The sequence below is a fragment of the Ranitomeya variabilis genome, chromosome 6, assembly GCF_051348905.1.
Source record: "Ranitomeya variabilis isolate aRanVar5 chromosome 6, aRanVar5.hap1, whole genome shotgun sequence".
In the NCBI taxonomy this organism is placed as follows: domain Eukaryota; kingdom Metazoa; phylum Chordata; class Amphibia; order Anura; family Dendrobatidae; genus Ranitomeya; species Ranitomeya variabilis.
This window is the reverse complement of record NC_135237.1, coordinates 565,005,244-565,025,764: the sequence shown is the minus strand read 5'-3', so window position 1 is coordinate 565,025,764 and position 20,521 is coordinate 565,005,244. Positions and strand designations below refer to the sequence as shown.

Genomic DNA, 20,521 nt, shown 5'->3' with positions numbered 1-20,521 from the left:
TCGCATGCGAGCTGTTCTCGCTTGCTCGCGTGATTCTTAGAAGCTTGCGAGTTTAATTCCCTTGTTCGAATGGTTGCGGAAGTCGTTGCGAGATTTTGAAACTCGCTTGCGGAAATCGGTGCTTTTCATGCGAGTTTGCGAGTTCCGATGCGGATTTACGTCACAAACTTGCGTATTTTTCTGTGCAGGAAGCTGCTGGAGTCTCGTGTGTGGACAGGAAGTGCGCCCCTGCGGGAACAGCTTTACACTTGTGCATGCGCATCACACATCTGGTTTGATAGGAGAGAGAGAGAGATAGGTAGGAGATAGAGATAGAGATAGGTAGGAGTGATAGGAGAGAGATAGGGGAGTGAGGTTAGGTTTATAGTGCTCCTGCCCGCAGCTGTTGCCTGTGTATTAGCTGCAGCAATCAGTCACCTTTTGGCATGTCTTCCCACAGACATAATACACACAGAGAGCGCTCACATGCTGCAGGGAGACAGACTCAGCATGGGCACGGCAGTTCACGCCGCCGTAGTATCTCCAGGCATATAAGACACAGTGGAAGTAGCAGGAGACAGGAGTCACATGTCAGTTTGCCTAGCAACTCAAGCTCACGGAGCCACAGTCCTAGGCCCTCCACAAGCAGGGCAAGCACCAGCAGGGTACAGCATTCCTCTAGTCAGGCCAGTGGTGAAGTGCAGGCTGCTGGAGATCAAACACTGCATACTGACAGACCTGTCATGAGGCCAGAATCCTGCGCTTCCACTCCTTTGAGCCACTCATCACCTGCAAGCCATCAGTCTGAGGAGCTAGGTTCCAATTCCCCAGAGGAAAGCATGGAGGTTCGTTCAGCTGAAGAGCGAAGTGGTTCTATTCAAAAATACACCCGTTTTTCTCAGATCGAGAATCTTGTTTTGGCACAAAAAATTACGGAGCATTTCGATAAATTAATGGGAAGGCTGTCAAACCGGACTGAAATGTCCGTGAAAGCAAACCTCTGGGGTGATGTTGTCGATGCCGTAAATTCCGTTGGGAGGCAAAGAAGGAGTGTTGCGAAATGTAAAAAGAGATACCAAGATCTAAAAACACAGGTCCGTAAAAAGGTCTCAGATCTACGGAAGTACAGGTGAGCAAAGTTCACTTCAGTTGCTTAATGCGGATGTTCCGGCCAACAAACCAAATACTCGGTTCCCCTCCCCCAGCTGCGGGGCATCCCCTTAAGGGGTCATTGTGCAGGAGTATATGGACGCAGAACGTCCATAGACTCCTGTGAGGTGACGTCACCAGGGGATGCTGCACTTGGAGCATAGGCCCCGGGGGCTTAGGGCCGTGGGGCATCCCAAAAGGGGATACCCTGCGGCAGGGGTGGGTTTTTTATTTTGGATTTTTGGGTGGATCTTCCGCTGCAATGATCATGGTTATTCCTTCCTGCTGTTTGGTTATTCATTTTTCTAAATTTTTACGCTACCACAGTTGTTGCACTAAAAATGCTGGCTGCAGGGGTGCACCGTGCCTTGCAGATGCCAGTGGCAAGGAAAAGGAAGGTGTCCAATTTTTTTTCCGGGGGGGGAAGCCCAGGCTTAGAGGCTGTCATGGGCCCCATAATTCCTAATGGCAGCCCTGCCTGCGACCATGGCACACACACACACGTGCAGATATATCTGTCACCAACTGTCATAACTGGTGCTGGCTGCTCCACGTTCTAAATGCGAGCGTACATGCTGTTCTATATTCTTACCTTTGCATTACAGCACCGGCACTGGTGGAGGTTGCCCTCGGCGGTTGCTTTTGACCGACGCAGAGAAGCTCATTGAGGGCCTAATAAATCCGGCGACCTTGATTGGTCTTCCGCACACCATAGACACCGATGGTCCTGATGTTGCAGTTGCAGGTATGCTGTGCCCCACTGATCATCCTTTTAATCAATTATGCCATTGCAGTTATCCATATGCAGGAACATGATACATTTCTGATGATGTAAGACAGGCTGCTACTCGGCCAGAGTATGGCTTTTTTACCATGGCGCTTGGCCACTTTAGCTCTCCTTTCACACAGTGGACTGTTCGTTCCACATGGGCGCAACCTTGACACCCATAACCTGCCCCTGCAGTAGAGGCACTTGCAAATATTCTCAAGTCCGCAGCAGATGCAAGCACAGCAGACAATGCACCACTTACCTGGTGAGCGAGTCTACGCCGCTTGGCAACATCACAAGTGTTTTCCCGTGGCGTACCATGCGCACGACAGACTAGAGGGAGGGCCTGGGTGGGGGAATACCTCCTAGGCTGTCCCTCTACTCAGATGTCATTGTATTACGTTAGAGGAACCCACTGGCAGAGGCGCCGCCCAGCGCATACTCTGGCGGCGGGAAAGTGGTCTCTGTGCTTGCAGCCATGGCGGCAGGGCGAGAAAGTTGGGGCACTGCCACAGACGCTGCCTCTACTGCCCTGTATGCTGCTGGTGCTGGATGACAGCATTCTTTTTAACCGTTGTCGTTTTTTTTGCATAGGTCCGGTGCAGGAACATGTACAGGACAGTAACACGCCTTCAGAGTTGGACATTCCACCAGAACTGTCGTCCCAGCAGGACGAACGGGAAATTATTCTGCCCGTGGAGTTCATAGATGGGGACCAATGTGAGGTGCAGCGTCTGAATGAAGAACCTATTGCTGCACCCACCACATCCACCCCTGTAAGTAACACACGTAGGGGTGCGGTTGGCAGAAACCGAGCTGACCGTAGTGCTGGCCCCCCACCTAGTTTGCAAATGCAGTCGAGCTGTCGTTTCTACAGGATGCAACAGCAGCACCGCAAAATGTTGCAGCGGCAGCTTAACGGTATCCGGCAACAACAGATCGCTACGAACCTGCAGCTAACCCAATTGAACGAGCATTTTGGAACCTTGAACAGTTTGATTGGCCTTTTTTTGGCCGATCAAGCAAGCCGTTCTGGCCAGCAGTAAGTGCAGCTTGGAACTGGTTACCCCTACTTTTTTCTAAAGATAATTATGTTAACTGCTGCTGCATACTGTGCTTTTGGTGTCTTGGACGTCTTGTTTAATTGTTTGTGTTATGATTCATGCATGTCTCTGTTTTGTGTTTAAAACATGCATTTTTTTCAAGTAATTGTTTGCGCACAAAATGCCATTTCACAATGTTGTGAACCTCAACTTGGGGTAGTTATGCCTTAAAACATTACAGTATCTCTGTGAGGTCCATATTAAATCCTGTAATGGTCTGGTCTTTCTAATCCCCAACTCAGGCAGCAGCATGGCCCGGTGCACCCCTGGTCATACTTCAAATTACAAATGGTAACGTGCAAATAGTGTGGGCAGTAACTCTGTCCACACATCTGACATCCACATTGTTCCTAAATTGCTGACCAAGATTAAACACTAGGAAGTTGTTAAACAGACATTACACTTTTTTTTTTCAACTGCAGTTGCTTATTTTTGAAAAAACAAAAAAAAAAAACACTGCTGCAGCACATAAACGTTTGGAAGGTGGGCTGTAATTCTGATGTGCAGAGCATTAACACTGTTATTTATCTTTAACTGACACATGTACATGTTTAGAAGTGGATCACCATTGGCCAATGTGATCGGATACTTTGCTCAGGGATAAACAAGGCATAAGAATTAATTTTTGGGGCCGTTTTTATACAAAAAAAAGATACTTAATAAGCAAAGAACCGATTGATCAGTTGTGCTCTTACAGAATTTCCCTGGTCATTGGCTGGTCCATCATACTGCAAGGCATGGATGTTCTCCACCATGCCCTCTTCCTCAGCAATGTAGTCCTGAACCCTGTGCTTAATTGCCAGATTGTGCAGCACCACACAGGCTCCTACAATGTCAACTACCTTGGGAGGTCTGTATTGTAAATAGCCACCGGACTTATCAAGGCACCGGAACCGTATTTTTAGTAGTCCAAAAGCCCGTTCCACCACTGCTCTGGTCTTCTTGTGGGCCCTGTTATATGTGGTTTGCGCTGCCGTGTCCTCACGCAGCATTGGCGTCATCAGCCACGGTAAGCAGGGATAACCAGAATCACCTAGAAACATATCAGGTTGTTAGCAACATTGTTTAGCACAATCGGAGAACACCACATGAATAACTTACCAAGCAGCCATCCTTCAGGGAGATTGCCATCCTCAAACTTGGTATATAGGCCAGAGTTCCGCAGAATGTGGCTGTCGTGACAGGATCCTGGGAACCCTGCCACTAGGCTCATGATCTGCAGATCAGGCCCAGCGACCATTTGAATGTTCATCGAATGGCCCATCTTCCTGTTACGGTAGATGTGTTCCTCCTCCACTGGTGGAATAAAATTGACGTGCGTACAGTCTATTGCCCCGAGGACATTGGGCATTTGTGCGATTTTATACCACTTAGTTTTCATGTGGCTAACCTCTTGCTCAGATGTGGGGAAGTACACAACTGTGGGCAGAATGCGTCGCATCCCCTTCAGAAAGTCGTCCAATGCCCGACACATTGCCGGCTGTGACATGCCCATGCACAATGCTCCCAGCCGCTGGAACGACCCATTGGCCAAAAACTGAATGCTTGCCACCATCTTAAGCATCCCAGGTAAGGCATGATTACGAGCGGTGATTGGCTCCAGGTCCTGTTGGAGAAGGCCATATAGGTAGGTGAGGGCACTGCGGTTGAGTCGGGTCAGCTCATATATGCTCCTCTCCGATAAATTAGCGATGTCCAACCTATCCCGATATATTCTGGGTCGGGGTACCGGCCGTGTTCTGGCATTTTCAGCCAGAATGCGCTCAAAATCCACACAAACAGCTAGAAAAGGCTCCATGATGCTCCTTAGGTAACTAGTTCTCTCCACAAACAACCAACTGTAATTTTCTCCCACATAACTGTCGAGATTTGCTCGCCAGAGAGAGGGGAGTTTGGTTATAGGATCGCACTAGAATTTCTCGAATTCGCATAGCCATTGTGAGTTTTTCTCGCATGCGAGTTTTTTTGCGAGTTTGCACTCGCACTTGCGAGTTTTTTTCGCAAAAACTCGGCAAAATCGAGAATGACTGTATAGGATCGCACCTACATTGTTTTCAGAGCGAGAATTACATTTTAACGCTAAAAACAGGCGAGTTTCCCATTTTCGAACTTTATAGAATCGAGCTCATTGAATATCTTGTCAGAATACTACTATAGATAAATATCTACATGATTACTTATTAATAAATAGAGCATCCTACTACGCCTGTCCTTTATGTACTTCCCAAGATTCATAAATCTCTTAAAAATCTAGACCTATAGTGTCAGGCGTAGATTCTCTTAGTAGACACAATGAGCAATAAAGTCCTTATCAGGGCATTAACCATTCTTGTAGATAAGCTTAAACTTGCAAGTCTTGATGAAGAAAGGACGTCCGACCAAGAGGCGAGAGCCGAAGCCTCAGGAGGTAGCGAGGGAGAACACTGAGGAGGCGAGAGCGGAAGCGAGGACGAGGCAGAAAGCAGCACTGAGAGAGATGGACTACGACTCAGTGGTGGAACTTGCAGCCGAGGAGGAGGGAGAGGCTCTTACAGAACAGGAACGCCAAACTGTGAGGAGATCCCTACAAGGTCTGTGCAGCGCAGCGGAGACAGTGTCGACAGCAGACTCAGTATAGGTACTGGACGTATTATCACAACTAGTAACGACCTTGCAAAACAAAACTGCAAGTGACTCTGCAAGACTAACAAAGATAGAGGAACGCCTAGATGAGTTCGGAGAAAGGTTAACCCAAATTTATAACATTCTTAAAGGTATGGAAACCTCTACCTCAAGATTAACCTTGTCTAATTTTGTTGGTACAATTCCTCCACAGAGGCCTGTCAATCTCGCAGCAGCACTCAGAACTGAAAACGCGCCGGAAATACCCACTACATCTCGGGCTACTACTATTGTCCCTACTGCTCCTCCAAACACCTCTGATGGTACAGATGAATTCTTTAGAACCTTCATCCCTCAACGCTCTGGTCTGTGACACCACCGGATCTCCGTCATCTATGCGCTTGCTACCTTTTGTAGATTCTCTTAGTAGTAGAGTTGGGACCTATCTAAACAAAATCTTGAATCCTCTAGCCAGAGACTCAGTGTCATATGTACATGACACTTCAGATTTGATTTACTCAAAGAAAATCTTGATTGGCTTTGAATTGCTCTGTATCCTGTAACTTGTTCGTAAAAAAAATTGTATAATGGAAAGTTATAAGCACTTATCTTTTGCAATTCTATCATCTGGATCTCTTGGACCCGGCCAGTCCTATAAGCAGTAGATTGCCTATTACATCAGCCCATCTTCTCTGCACTGCAATTCCATCAATTTTAATCCACATTCGGACCAGATCTCTGTCAAGCCCAAAACATTTTGTATCATAAATTCTACTATACCCAGAATCTTGAGAATTCTGCCATAAAACATACTTTGCCCGCTATTCCCAAACAAAGTATTCAGCAGAGAACACGTACGCCTTCCTTGCCTCCTACCCCGATAGTGAGGAGATGGGATACCACATTCCTCTATTTTTCCTCTTTCTCCTCATCCGTCTACTTTAATGAGAATGGAACTCCATGTAGACACCCCCAAGACTGTAAACAAGGCAGTGCCCAGTTAGTGACCCCTTATAGACCCTAACCCCTGAAGATTGAGTCTCAGATTCCTGATTTTATGGCCTGATCAGTAATACAATGTTATTGCCTGTCTCACAGAAATCAACAATATCTAAGTCTTTATCTCTGTGAATTTGGTAAACCCCATGGTGATTCAGACTAATGTATACGCCCAACAATTTCCAAAATCCCACTAACTCATTTACTAAATTTGACAATTTGACCCACGAGCAGATGATCTAGAAATGAAAACCACAGCAGTATTGAACTGTGCGTGTTTTAACAGCAGCTACTCAGTTATGGAAGAAAATGATCAGTAACGGTCTTCCCTCCCCCCCAAATTTTTTTTATTAAGTGTCAACAATGATTAACATTGATTATACAGCAATTGAAAATAATGAAGGGGAACATCAGAGAACCTGAAAACCACATAAGTTACTTGATTTACTACAGAAATATAAGTAATCTGTCATCAAACTTTCTGATAAGGGAGTAATGTGGTATTAATGGAAATTGGCCTTTGAAATCACACAATTTATTGAAAATGCTTAGGCAAAAGTTCTACATTAAAAAGTAAGTTTTCAGATTAATCAGTTTTTCCAGCTGATGTTTTGGATATGGAGAAATCGTGCTTAGCAGAGTTTGCTGCCAGCACAAAAGGAATTTTCACAGACCAATAGCCTTATATGAAATGATATTTATTGTAGTTGGCGATAAAATCTTCCAGATATGGACAGCAAATCATGCAAAAGCATGTGGAGGGAAAAATTAAACATGCGCTACTAAACGCCGTCAGTAGCAAGGTCCACCTGACCACTGATGCGTGGACCAGTAAGCATGGACAGGGACGATACCTTTCCCTCACTGCTCATTGGGTAAATGTTGTAGAACCGGGTACAGATCTTGAGAGTGGCGCTGTACGTGTTCTGCCAACTCCAAGGATTGCAGGAATCCAGTCTGTACACATTGACTCCTCCTCATACTCCAGTTCCTCTGAATCAGCGCTGCAGGAGCCGTCACGGTCTACCTCCACATGGACCCGTGAACGTTTACCTGTTATGATCGAGATGAGCACAGCTGTGGCCAAACGTCAACAGGACAAATTGAAATTAATTTCTTTGGGGAATCGAAGCCACACAGCGCAGGAGCTCTGGAATGCCATCAAGCAGCAGAGCGACGTGTGGTTTGTGCCAGCGAATCTCCAGCCAGGCATGGTAGTGTGTGACAATGGCCGAAAATCTGGTGGCAGCTCTGGGCCTAGGCAACCTCACTCACATCCCATGTCTGGCACATGTGCTCAACTTGGTCGTGCAGAGTTTTTTCAGGGACTATCCGGATCTTGATGCACTGCTGCACAAGGTCTGCCTAGAGTGCGCTCACTTGCGGAGTTCCAGCATGGCAAGATCGTGCATTGCAGCTCTGCAGCGCCGATTCCGCCTTCCGGAACATCACATCATATGTGACCTACCCACCAAGTGGACTTCAACGTTAAATATGTTGGAGAGGTTGTGTGAGCAGCAGGCAGCAGTAATGGAGTACCAGCTGCATCAGGCGCAAACAAGTCGAACTGTGCGCCGTTCAGACTTCACCACCACTGAGTGGGCCTCTATGAAGGACATCCGCCACGTTTTGCGTGCCTTCCGATGATTCCACGTGGATGGCGAGTGCAGATGATGCACTAGTCAGCATGACTATCCCCCTTATCTGCCTGCATGAAATAACACATCAAGCACTAAGGGAGGAGGTTTTGGAAGAGGTGGAGGATGAGGAGTCACAAATGCCATCTGCTTCTGGACAGTCTGCGCAACGTGGTTCCTCACAAAGGCCTAGGCCGGGGACACTTTGTGAGGAGGATGAGGAGTCTATGGAGGAGGAAGACATCTGTCCAGAGGAGGGAGGTACACAATGCTCTAGTAGTCAGTATGTAGAGCGAGAGTGGGGTGATGCAGAGCAGGCAGAGATCACGCCTCAAGCAGGGGACAGCGTTTCTTGGCCAGTTGGCAGTCTGCAGCACATGGTTGATTTCATGCTGCAGTGCCTGAGAAACGACCGCCACATCGCCCACATTCTTAACACGGCTGATTATTGAGTGTCCACCCTCCTAGATCCTCCCTACAGGGACAACTTACAAAGCCTCATAACACCGTTGAACAGGGAGCATAAAATGCGGGAGTACCAAGACGCACTGGTGAATTCCATCATGTTCTCCATTCCACCCGAGAGCAGTGCTGCTAGTGCATTACAAAGCAGCTCAGTGCATCGAGGCAGTGGAGGAAGCTCTGGACAAAAAGGAAGCAGAAGCAGTGCCTCAGCACAAGGCAAGACCAGTATGGCCCAAATGTGGCAATGTATTATTGTGGTAATGTATGTTCTTTATTTCTGGCACTATCTGGTGATCTTTGGTGCAGTATATTCGCTTGCTATCAGATTTAGATATATCAATACATACCCACTGCGATTTTTATTGTTAAAAAACTGAATGAAATGTAATTACACGGATCAGTTAGTAACTATATATACCCCACCATTTGCACATTTACTTTGCTTGAGGAAGGCTCTATGAACCAAAATTTTGCCATTTCGGCTCATTAAAGTCCATTTTTTTCAATATACTTTTGTTCTGCTTGGAGTGCTGCCTTTTATGGGATTCTTATTATGATACAAATTGAACACTTGCATGGAGGCCTGGCACCCACTTGTAAGTAATTATTAAATGACACTGTACCAAAACCCCTTTTTTTTCTCTACATATATCTAAAGGGAATACCACATTGTGAATTTCTTCTTGTTTTTACAAAGTTTTTTATCATTTTTTTGTGGATAATGGACATTATAAATCTGGAGCCTGACGTATTTTCATATGCTGTGAGTAGGAAAGGAATCTAGGTGCACTGAAGGATAATGCAGTATTTTGTAAGTACACCATCAACTTCACAACTAGGAAGCAAGTATGAAAATGATTCCAAAAGGATGAAAACTTTACAACTGCATTTGAAAACTCTGGGAAAATATTATAAAGTGAGGAAAATACAATGAGGTTTGAGATCTAATATAAGACCTAATTCATTTATAAATAATGCGACTTTCTGCTTTTGCTTCAGTATATGTAATAATTATGCAATGAAAATTGTTCTTCAGAAATTCAAAAACTCTCCAAGTGTATTAAGAGTGTGAAGAAAAATTACTAAAATCTGAGGATTGGGATACACGAGGGTAAATGTAACAAGTGGAACAGAGACATGGAAGCCTACTGGACTGGACATATTTATTTTTGTCAAAAAGAGGGAAATAATACTTCTTGGAACAGAAGATTATAAAAAAAAAACATATTAATAAAAATGTGATAAATGTTTCATTTTCCTGTGATTATATTATTTCCCCCAGACCTGAACGTGACTGAAGAAAGAACCAATGAAAAAGAAGAAGGGACAAGTGGCATTGGAGACTCCAGAAAAGAAAAGCAAGATAAAGTCAATCCACGTCAACAGAGACAAGTAACAATAAGGAGGAAAGAAATGAACTAGTGGAAAATATATCAAAGAGTTAACAAAATCACAAGTGACACTTATTAGATGTTTTAACGCTTAGTCCTACCAGATATGTAAACTGGTTTTGATTAGAATTAAAGCTTCACAGGTTCTTTAGAAACATTAATTCAAAGAATTGGTTTGTAAATAATATTTTGATGCCTAAGCCATGTACTAGTGAATTCAGTCTACAACAAGTGCTGATGACCAGAAAGGCTACCTTTACACCACCAGCAGGTGTCCCGGTAATTGAGACATTTGTGGAAGCAGTACATAGAAATAAAAAGGAACTGAGGGATGGTACAAATAAAAGCCACATGACGACATAATAAAACCAGCGGACAAACGTGGTTCTGTCTTGTCATGGACAGGGGTAGTTATATAGATAAAATCAACAGACAATTGAGCGATGGAGAAGTTTACGGAAGATTACAAAGGGATCCCAAATTTGAATTTTTGAATATATTGAATATCTTGTCAGAATACTACTATAGAGGGGGGGCGTGGCCTAGGCAGCAATGGAGTAGGGTGTGCTGCCAGTGAGCTCTTGGAAGGCATCCTCTAAATCGGCACACATCCACTCTATAAAGCGTTTATTTCTTACTTTTATCAATGGACAAGGTCTCTACTGACCATTAGATTTATTTTGGGACCTATATTGCTGCTTTTCGCCAGGAATTGGACTACCCTGGGTCACACCGCATGGTTGAGGCCTTATACCCGGCCTGCTGCTAGTTCACCCCTAGGCCCTTATTACTGGGCAAAGAAAACAAGAGCTGTGGATCCACTCAAGGACCCTTGTGAAGAACCAACTAACTACCTATCCGGACCCCCATCCAGGTACTGTGGGCCAAGGAAGAACCCAGGAGCGTTCCGGGCCCCCTCGCTGTCTGCTGTCACAAGCGCAGGGCAGCATACTGAAAGCAGAATCCCCCCCCCCCTGCAAAGGAGGGTTGAAGCAAGTGAAGAGGGCTGAGCTCCCCTGCCTTTGCCTGCCTGCAGAAGTGAATGCGGGGGCTGCCGCGGCTTTCTCACTGAGGCTGGGACACAGCTCTTTACTGCACTGAGCCGGAAAGCTATCCGGCCATAAAGCACCACCCTCGGCGAATCCCCTGGAGAGGAGAGTGGCGGCTGCGGTCTGCGGCTGAATCTGCAGAGGAGGAGACTTCGCCAGGCGCCAGTGGACCGGGAGAAGTCCCCCCCCCCTCCTGTGAAGACAGAAGCCGGGCTGCAGGAAGAGCAGCGAAGATACTGCGGGTGAGAAGAGGCGGGGCTGAAGAGCCGGTGAGAGGACCCAGACCGGAGCGGCACTCAGAGAGGTGACACAGACCGGCGGTGAGGGGGCGTGTCATTTCCCCAGCGCTCGCCGGCACTAACACTAAGTGTCAGTTCTGCGGCGGTGCAGCTGCAGTGACGTGGCTGTGGCTGACAACCCCGAGCAAGTGGGGACAACAGCTCACGGCCGGCGCTGCAAGCTCCACCCCCCGATCTGCTGCATATCGCTACCTTGGGAGGAGAGTGGGCGTCGCTGAAGAAACGCCTGAACAGGAAGTAGCTGAGGCGGCTCCTAGGAACGGGGCTCCAGTCGGCGGTGGACCGGAGACATCGTCCCCAGAGACTTCAGGCACGGAGGTAAGAAGTCCCGGGACCAGCACTCGGAAGGTTCTCTCCTGCGGTGCGGCTGCAGAGGCGCGGCTGTGGCTGATAACCCCGAGTAAGTGGGGACAACAGCTCACGGCCGGCGCTGCAGGCTCCACCCCCCAGTCTTCTCCATATTGTTCCTGGGAGCAGGGAACAATGTATTGAAATCACTTAATTGTGCCATTCTTCTGCGCTATCTGGGGCTTAATAAAGTGAAACTAAAACTGTCACATATCACAACTGCGCTATTATAAGGGGGCTTAATACAGTGAAACTGTCTCATATTACACCATTCCCTACGCCTCTTTCCCTCATCCCCCCCTCGGAATATTGAAGTGCAAAAGCGTGCTTAAGAACTGAATCATTTTGTATCCTAAAGGAACCCCGCTGTGGGAGCTCTGAGGAGTGTCTATTTCCCTGTCACATTTACTTTGCAGAGGCTGCACAGAGCTGCGACACAGCAAGTTCTGCCAGCCTACATTGTTAACCCTGCAGTGACTAATTCTGTGCTCCACATTTTTCCCTCCTGTCACCACAAAGGATCTGAAGCTTTCAGCAGGAGTTGTCTTAACTAAGTAAAGGGTACAAAGGATTGTTTCATATTCGCCGGACCCCATCTCCAAGGCATTAACCCATGTCACACTATATTAGAATTATATCCCTCCAGAATATGTGTTTTATACTCTCTTAAATGTCAGTTTGCTGGAGTGGTTATTTTGAACAGCGGTTTATATGTCGCACAGTAACACAATAGCCGTTTGACTGTTCAATTAGCATAGTACCTGCTGGCATTTATGCCATTTAATTGCATTAACCTCTTTCCCTCCAGGTTAATTGTGCTTTTAGCCTAACTTAGCTATTTTGTTCAATCTCAATTAATTCTCTCTGCCAGTCTTTAAACCTGGGACCACTGCTGTGGGATTTTCTAAAAGCCAGTCTACGGACGTGGGGCCAGCTTCGGCGGCGAATTCTAATAGCCAGTTTTCAAACCTGGGACCACTTAGGTGGGAATTCTGCATATCCAGTCTGCGGACGTGGGGCCAGCTTCGGCGGCGAATTCTAATAGCCAGTTTTCATACTTGGGACCACTTAGGTGGGAAATCTGCATATCCAGTCTTCGGACTTGGGACTACCCCAGGAGTTTTTCTTTTAATCAGCTATCAGCTCAGTCAAAATGAATCGCTCCAATGCCAAAAACCTTGCCTCAAAAATCCCACTATCCAACTCTCAAAAATCCAATAATTCACACACATCACGCTGTGACCCCACCAAGGACTCGGTAAATTTATTAAGTCCAGGTAGATCTAGATCTAGGTCCCCAAGGACTCCTCTAAAAAATCCAGGTGACAAATTAGACCAAAAAAGTAAACCCCAAAACAAAAAATCCTCACAACAGCATAACAAGGCTGTAGAAATGGATACTACTGTCACAAAAAAAAGGCCAGGCTCACAGGAGCGGAGGAAAGAGTACAGGGGTGAATCTGATTATTCGGGCTACGAGTCGGAAGATCTATCCCCGAACGCAAGTCCTGCAAGAAGGAGGTTCAAAAATGTTCAGACAGGCGCGGATGAGCTACCAGCTTATTTTCTGAGCATGATGGATTCTCACTTAAAAATAATATCTAAACAAGTTAGAGGATATGCTCCTTAATTTTGAAAAACACTCTAGCCAGTTACAAAAAACATTGGATGTGTATACTGAAAAACTAGGAAAACATGAGGAGAAAATAAAAGGATTAGAAAAAACAGTAGCCAAACATACAGCTGAAAATCGAGATCTTAAATCAGAAATAGAAAGGCTTACGATGAAAATTGCAGACCAGGAGGACAGAAACAGACGTAACAACGTCAAAATTCGCGGCATACCCGAAAATGTCCCTCCTGCAAAACTTCTTGAATACACCCAAACCTTAATCAAGAAAGTTATTCCATCCATATCAGATCAGGAGCTTACTATTGACAGGATCCATAGGTTGCCCAAGCCCTCAAGCATTGCTGCTGACCTCCCCAGAGACACAATTCTCAGGATCCATTTCTATCACGTAAAAGAGCAGCTACAAAATTTCATTAAAAGGGAGAAAAAATTCCCTGCGCCCTATGACAACTTAAAACTCTATGCGGACCTTTCCAGAGAAACTCTGGAAGGCAGAAAAGCTTTTAAGAAGGTTACAGGTCCCTTGAGAGATATGGGAATCCCGTATAAGTGGGGATTTCCACTTAAGCTCCTGATAATGAAAGGAAGCAAGACTATTCCCATTAGCACCCCCGAAGAAGGGGAGAGATTCATTACTTCCGTTACATAGGTCGGGTCTGTAGTAATTTTTCTGTAAAATATATGTGATCTTATCCTGTATCCTATAAAAGGATTTTTTCTTGTACAGGGTTCCAAATTTTTGCTTTACTGTCCTCTAGGATGAGAAGTAGTATACATGTTAAAATGGATAATTTTTAGCCTATGAGGCTCTTAGTGGTATAGTTGTTATAAATGTTTTGTCTTTAATTTGTTAATTATGTTATCCTTTGTCCAACTTTTTCATATCTCGGAGGATGCCCCGAGTCGAGCTTACTCACAAACTTTCCCCCGTGTAGTGAAGAACCCACCGGAGGGATTCTTCGGAGAGGACAAGTTTCTGCGTTTCAGGATTCTTCTTCACCCTTACCGGAGGATTTCAAGTTGGAGTTCTTTTCACAAACTTTTCCCCGTCGACAGGAAAAGAATCTTCTTGTAAGACCTCTACCAAAGAGCCTGATATTTGGTAGTACTTATTGTTTTTGTTTTGTTATTTTGTTACACCGATTTTGATCAATTTTGTTCAATTGTTGTGTTTTGGCAGTGTTCCAATTACAAGCTAAACTGAAGTGAGATCGTTTCATTTATATTTATCCCTTAACACATTTTATATTACCTCTATACTGTAAGGTCCAGAAGCCCATTTTGCTGTCCATTGTTGTTGTTGGTTGAGTTCTGACAATGTGCATCAAAGGAGTGACATATAATGTCAGAGGGTTGAATAGCCCTCAAAAGAGGTTCTCTATTAAAAAAGATCTGACAAAACTTAAATCAGAAATAGTTTGTCTCCAAGAGACCAAATTCAAAAAAGATGACCACCCAAGTTTCGCAATCAATAAATATCCACATATATTTGAGTCTTCAAACTCAAGGAAAAAGGCAGGAGTCATAACCATGATAGGTAATGGGGTTTCTTTTGAGTTCTTGAATGAAACAATAGACCCAGAGGGCCATTATCATATCTTATTATGCAAAATTAACAACCAAGAATTTACTATTGTTAACGTCTATGCCCCCAATAAAAACCATCTGCGGTTCATGGGCAGATTAATCAAAAAAATAGCATTGGTCAAAAAAGGATTCCTGCTTATTCTGGGCGATTTTAATATTGTCCCAGATGGGCATTTGGATTCATCAAATAAAAGTAGATACATGGCCCCAACCTTAAATAACTGGTTATCTGCCAATGAATTGTTTGATGTATATAGATGTCTCAACTCGACCTCAGTAGAATATACGCATTTCTCTGACGTCCACCAGTCGGCTTCTAGAATAGTTTTAGTGTTGACCGACGTTTTTTCCATTTCTAAATTTAGATCCACCTCTATCATCCCCAGGACAGTCTCAGACCATTCTCCAGATGTTTGTTAATTTTTATCAGGTACAGGATCCAGGAACCAATTCCTTTGGAAGTGCAGATCATCAATTTTTTCTAACTCGTCCCACCAAAAAACCATTAAATCCGCCATTAAGAATTTCTTCAAAGAAAATAATTCAGAATCCATTAACCCTTTCATTTTATGGAACGCCCATAAAGCGGTCCTTAGGGGGGTTTTGATCCAAATTTCCTCTAGGGAGAAAAGATTAAGTGAGGCTACGATTAGAAACCTCCAAAATTCAATAAAAACCAAAGAAGAAACACAACTACAAAATTCTTCCCCATCTCACATAATACAATCAGAAATTATGGCCCTGAGACAACAGCTTAAGGCTGAAATACTATCCCACTATGATTACGTTATTAAATCCTCAAAATTTAAAAATTATGCATACCTAAACAAACCAGTAGATTTCATGATGAACAGAATTAAAAAGAAAAGAGTCTATAACAGAATTGACAGGATTTTATCTTTGAAAAACAACTTTTTATCCCATCCTCAAAAAATAGTTGATGAATTTGGCAAATTTTATTCCAAATTATATAATATTGTTCAAAATGACACCACGGCCATTCCAGATAATAAAATTCTAGAATCCTTCCTTGCCTCACTTAAACTCCCCAACATTGATCAAAAAGACCTAGCCACTTTATCTGCCCCCTTTTCACCAAAGGAAATTTTAGACACAATCAAAAATTTAACTCCTCAAAAAGCCCCAGGCCCTGACGTCTTCACTAGCGACTACTTCAAAAATTTTGGGGAATTATTGGCGCCTTACCTTTCGCATGTTTTCAATATAGCTTCGGAGGAAGGTGCCTTCCCTAAGCAAATGTTGGAGGCAACGATAGTGTTGATCCCCAAACCAAAAGGAGATCTTGGTCATATGACAAATTATAGGCCCATATCCTTGATTAACACCGACGTTAAAATTTACTCTAAGATTTTGGCCAACAGACTTGGAGACATTCTCCCGGGATTGATTAATCGGGATCAAATTGGATTTATCAAATCCAGACAGGCCACTGATGGGACAAGGAAACTGATCAACATAATAAAGAAAATCAGTTCTGGAAGAGTACCCTCAGTTATTGTATCTCTTGATGCGGAAAAGGCATTTGATCGCCTTAATTGGGATTACCTTAAACAAGTTTTAAAAAAATTCGGTTTTGATACGCGGTGTTTGTCAGGGATATTGGCCTTATACTCCAACCCATCAGCAAGAATATACGCAAACAATCACCTATCCTCCCCATTTAATGTTTCGAATGGCACTAGACAGGGGTGCCCTCTTTCTCCCCTGCTTTTTGCATTGGCCATGGAGCCTTTGGCCCAAAAAATTAGGAAGGATAAAGAAATCTCAGGCATTGATTTTACAAATTCCACCTGTAAAATAGGACTTTTTGCCGACGACGTCATCTTGTCTTTATCAAATCCGGCAAAGTCTATTTCAAAAGTTAATAAGATCTTTAATCTTTTCTCCAAAATTTCGCATTTTAAAATCAATGATAAAAAATCCTGTATCATGCCCTTCTTCTTGAACGACTCTCAGATTAATGATGTAAAAAAGCTCTCATCATGGGAATGGGCGGAAAAAAGAATCACTTACTTAGGAATTATAATCACCAGAAACCTCAAAAAAAATATCTCTGGAATTCAATAATTATAGTGGGAAAGAGCTGTCCTGGTGGGGTAGAGTCCTTACAGTCAAAACCTTCATCCTTCCCAAGATAGCCTTTATCCTTAGATCTCTCCCTATTACAATCCTTCCAATCCAACTTAAATCTCTACAATGTAGCATTAATAGTTTTATATGGAGACATAAAAAAGCAAGGGTCCAGACTTATATTTTACACAAGAATAAAGATAGAGGAGGCTTGGGTATCCCAAACATCTTGGCATACTATTATACTAACTTGGTCAAACAATCTGTTCACTGGTGGTCGAAAGGGGAGGTGCCTGTATGGGTCGATCTGGAGAATTCATTTAACTTCAACAAATCCCCTAGTGAAATTATCCTTGATAAACTTTCAAATACAAAAAAAATCCCTCAGCCTTGACAAACCCCATTCTCTCCGCAACTCGTTCTGCTTGGTATAAGCTTTCAAAACCAAAAAGGGGTGTTAAAAGAGTTGATTCTTTGGGCAACCTCTCTCTCACATTCATTCTTTGCCTAAATAATTATAATATTAGCTCCTTATGGGCCGACTCAGGGGTAAGACTCATTAGAGATATTCATGATGGGGAGAAATTCCTCTCCTTCTCCTCACTGAAATCCAAATTCAATATCCACTCAAGTTCTTTTATGGAACATCAAATCATTAAAGACAATATTCAAACATTTCTAGTGAAAAAAACATATTTCTCTGAGGCGGCAATCAACCTCTTATCCAATGTCGGGCATCCCATCTTTTGGAGCCATAAATATATTTACGACCATTTCAATAATGATACGGATATGGTCAAGACCCCATACATGACTAGATGGGAAACAGACCTACATTCTGGTTTCTCAATTGAAGAGTGGGAAGAGGCCCTATCTCACACATACGGAGCTACAATTTCCATGTCTTTGAAGGAGTCCTATTACAAAATACTATCTAGATGGTATTTACCCCCGGTTAGGTTATCTCATTTTGGCACCCAACATTCACCAAATTGTTGGAAAAATTGTGGTCAGAGAGGAAATCTGCTCCATATGTTTTGGGATTGTCCTAAGATCACCCCCTTATGGAGTGAGATAGAGAAATTGGTTTCTCAAATCATTGATAGGAATTTTGACCTGACACCCCATTTGGCTCTCCTATCACTTGAAATCACTAAAATTCATACTTCTCTCAGACCGGTCATTATTCATCTTTGCTTAGTCACAAAAAACTTGATTGCTGCTAAATGGAAATCAACGATGGTGCCATCCTTGCAAGATATACTCGACTCTCTAGCTCTACATAGAGCATACAAAGCTAAATTTGCTTATATAAACAACAATTTACAAAAGTATGAAGCGAAATGGGCTCGCTGGAATGAACTTTTTCCTATATCCTGAAGTCATATCTACATTTATTAAATCATTGTTTATTTCAATAATATACTGCCAAAAACCCCGTTTGTTTGTATCTCTTTATCAAGCATGTTTGATTAACTACTTTGTTACGTATTGCTATTCTCCCGATGTTCAGGGAGCTTCTTGTCCTTTGTCTTATCCCCTTCCCTCCCTTCCTCCCCTTCCTTATCTTATCCACCCTGTTAAAATTTAAAATTTCTTAATAAAAATTACTGAAAAAGAATACTACTATAGATAAAGACCTACATGATTACTTATTAATAAATAGAGCATCCTACTACGCCTGTCCTTTATGTACTTCCCAAGATTCATAAATCTCTTAAAAATCTAGACCTATAGTGTCAGGCGTAGATTCTCTTAGTAGACACAATGAGCAATAAAGTCCTTATCAGGGCATTAACCATTCTTGTAGATAAGCTTAAACTTGCAAGTCTTGATGAAGAAAGGACGTCCGACCAAGAGGCGAGAGCCGAAGCCTCAGCAGGTAGCGAGGGAGAACACCGAGGAGGCGAGAGCGGAAGCGAGGACGAGGCAGAAAGCAGCACTGAGAGAGATGGACTACGACTCAGTGGTGGAACTTGCAGCCGAGGAGGAGGGAGAGGCTCTTACAGAACAGGAACGCCAAACTGTGAGGAGATCCCTACAAGGTCTGTGCAGCGCAGCGGAGACAGTGTCGACAGCAGACTCAGTATCAGTACTGGACGTATTATCACAACTAGTAACGACCTTGCAAAACAAAACTGCAAGTGACTCTGCAAGACTAACAAAGATAGAGGAACGCCTAGATGAGTTCGGAGAAAGGTTAACCCAAATTTATAACATTCTTAAAGGTATGGAAACCTCTACCTCAAGATTAACCTTGTCTAATTTTGTTGGTACAATTCCTCCACAGAGGCCTGTCAATCTCGCAGCAGCACTCAGAACTGAAAACGCGCCGGAAATACCCACTACATCTCGGGCTACTACTATTGTCCCTACTGCTCCTCCAAACACCTCTGATGGTACAGATGAATTCTTTAGAGCCTTCATCCCTCAACGCTCTGGTCTGTGACACCACCGGATCTCCGTCATCTATGCGCTTGCTACCTTTTGTAGATTCTCTTAGTAGTAGAGTTGGGACCTATCTAAACAAAATCTTGAATCCTCTAGCCAGAGACTCAGTGTCATATGTACATGACACTTCAGATTTGATTTACTCAAAGAAAATCTTGATTGGCTTTGAATTGCTCTGTATCCTGTAACTTGTTCGTAAAAATAATTGTATAATGGAAAGTTATAAGCACTTATCTTTTGCAATTCTATCATCTGGATCTCTTGGACCCGGCCAGTCCTATAAGCAGTAGATTGCCTATTACATCAGCCCATCTTCTCTGCACTGCAATTCCATCAATTTTAATCCACATTCGGACCAGATCTGTCAAGCCCAAAACATTTTGTATCATAAATTCTACTATACCCAGAATCTTGATAATTGTGGCATATATCAATACTTTGCCTGCTATTCCCAAAGAGAGTATTCAGCAGAGAACACGTACGCCTTCCTTGCCTCCTACACCGATAGAGATGGGATACCACATTCCTCTATTTTTCCTCTTTCTCCTCATCCATCTGCTTTAATAAGAATGAAACTCCATGTAGACACCCCCAAGACTGTAAATGAGGCAGCGCCCACAGTTAGTGACCCCTTATAGACCCTTACCCCTGAAGATTGCGTCTCAGATTCCTGATTTTATGGCCTGATCAGTAATACAATGTTATTGCCTGTCTCACAGAAATCAACAATATCAAAGTCTTTTTCTTTGTGCATTTGGTAAACCCCATGGTGATTCAGACTAATGTATACGCCCAACAATTTCCAAAATCTCACTCCCTCATTTACTAAATTTGACCCACCCGCAGACGATGTAGAAATGATAAAATTTTTGGTCTATGTTCTTCATATGGGGATTGTGAAGACATCAGAATCACAGCAGTATTGAACTGTGGGTGTTTTACCAGCAGCTACTCAGTTATGAGAAGAAAA

The 20,521-nt window shown here is 43.6% G+C and overlaps 1 protein-coding gene across 1 annotated transcript; it reads left to right on the top strand.

Moving 5' to 3' along the window:
- Positions 1-274: 274 nt before the first annotated feature.
- Positions 275-3,168, top strand: LOC143783090 (uncharacterized). Its single transcript, XM_077271344.1, has 3 exons — positions 275-1,108; positions 1,734-1,873; positions 2,492-3,168. Exons 1-3 carry the CDS (start codon positions 426-428, stop codon positions 2,941-2,943), a joined length of 1,275 nt encoding a protein of 424 aa, XP_077127459.1. The 5' UTR covers positions 275-425; the 3' UTR covers positions 2,944-3,168.
- Positions 3,169-20,521: the final 17,353 nt, after the last annotated feature.

Bases quoted from the DNA above. Each gene is read 5' to 3' on its own strand.
- LOC143783090 (XM_077271344.1), top strand. From the start codon at position 426: ATGTCTTCCCACAGACATAATACACACAGAGAGCGCTCACATGCTGCA. The intron at 1,109-1,733 runs GTGAGCAAAGTT...TTTGCATTACAG, and splicing joins TCAGATCTACGGAAGTACAG to CACCGGCACTGGTGGAGGTT. The intron at 1,874-2,491 runs GTATGCTGTGCC...TTTTTTGCATAG, and splicing joins TCCTGATGTTGCAGTTGCAG to GTCCGGTGCAGGAACATGTA.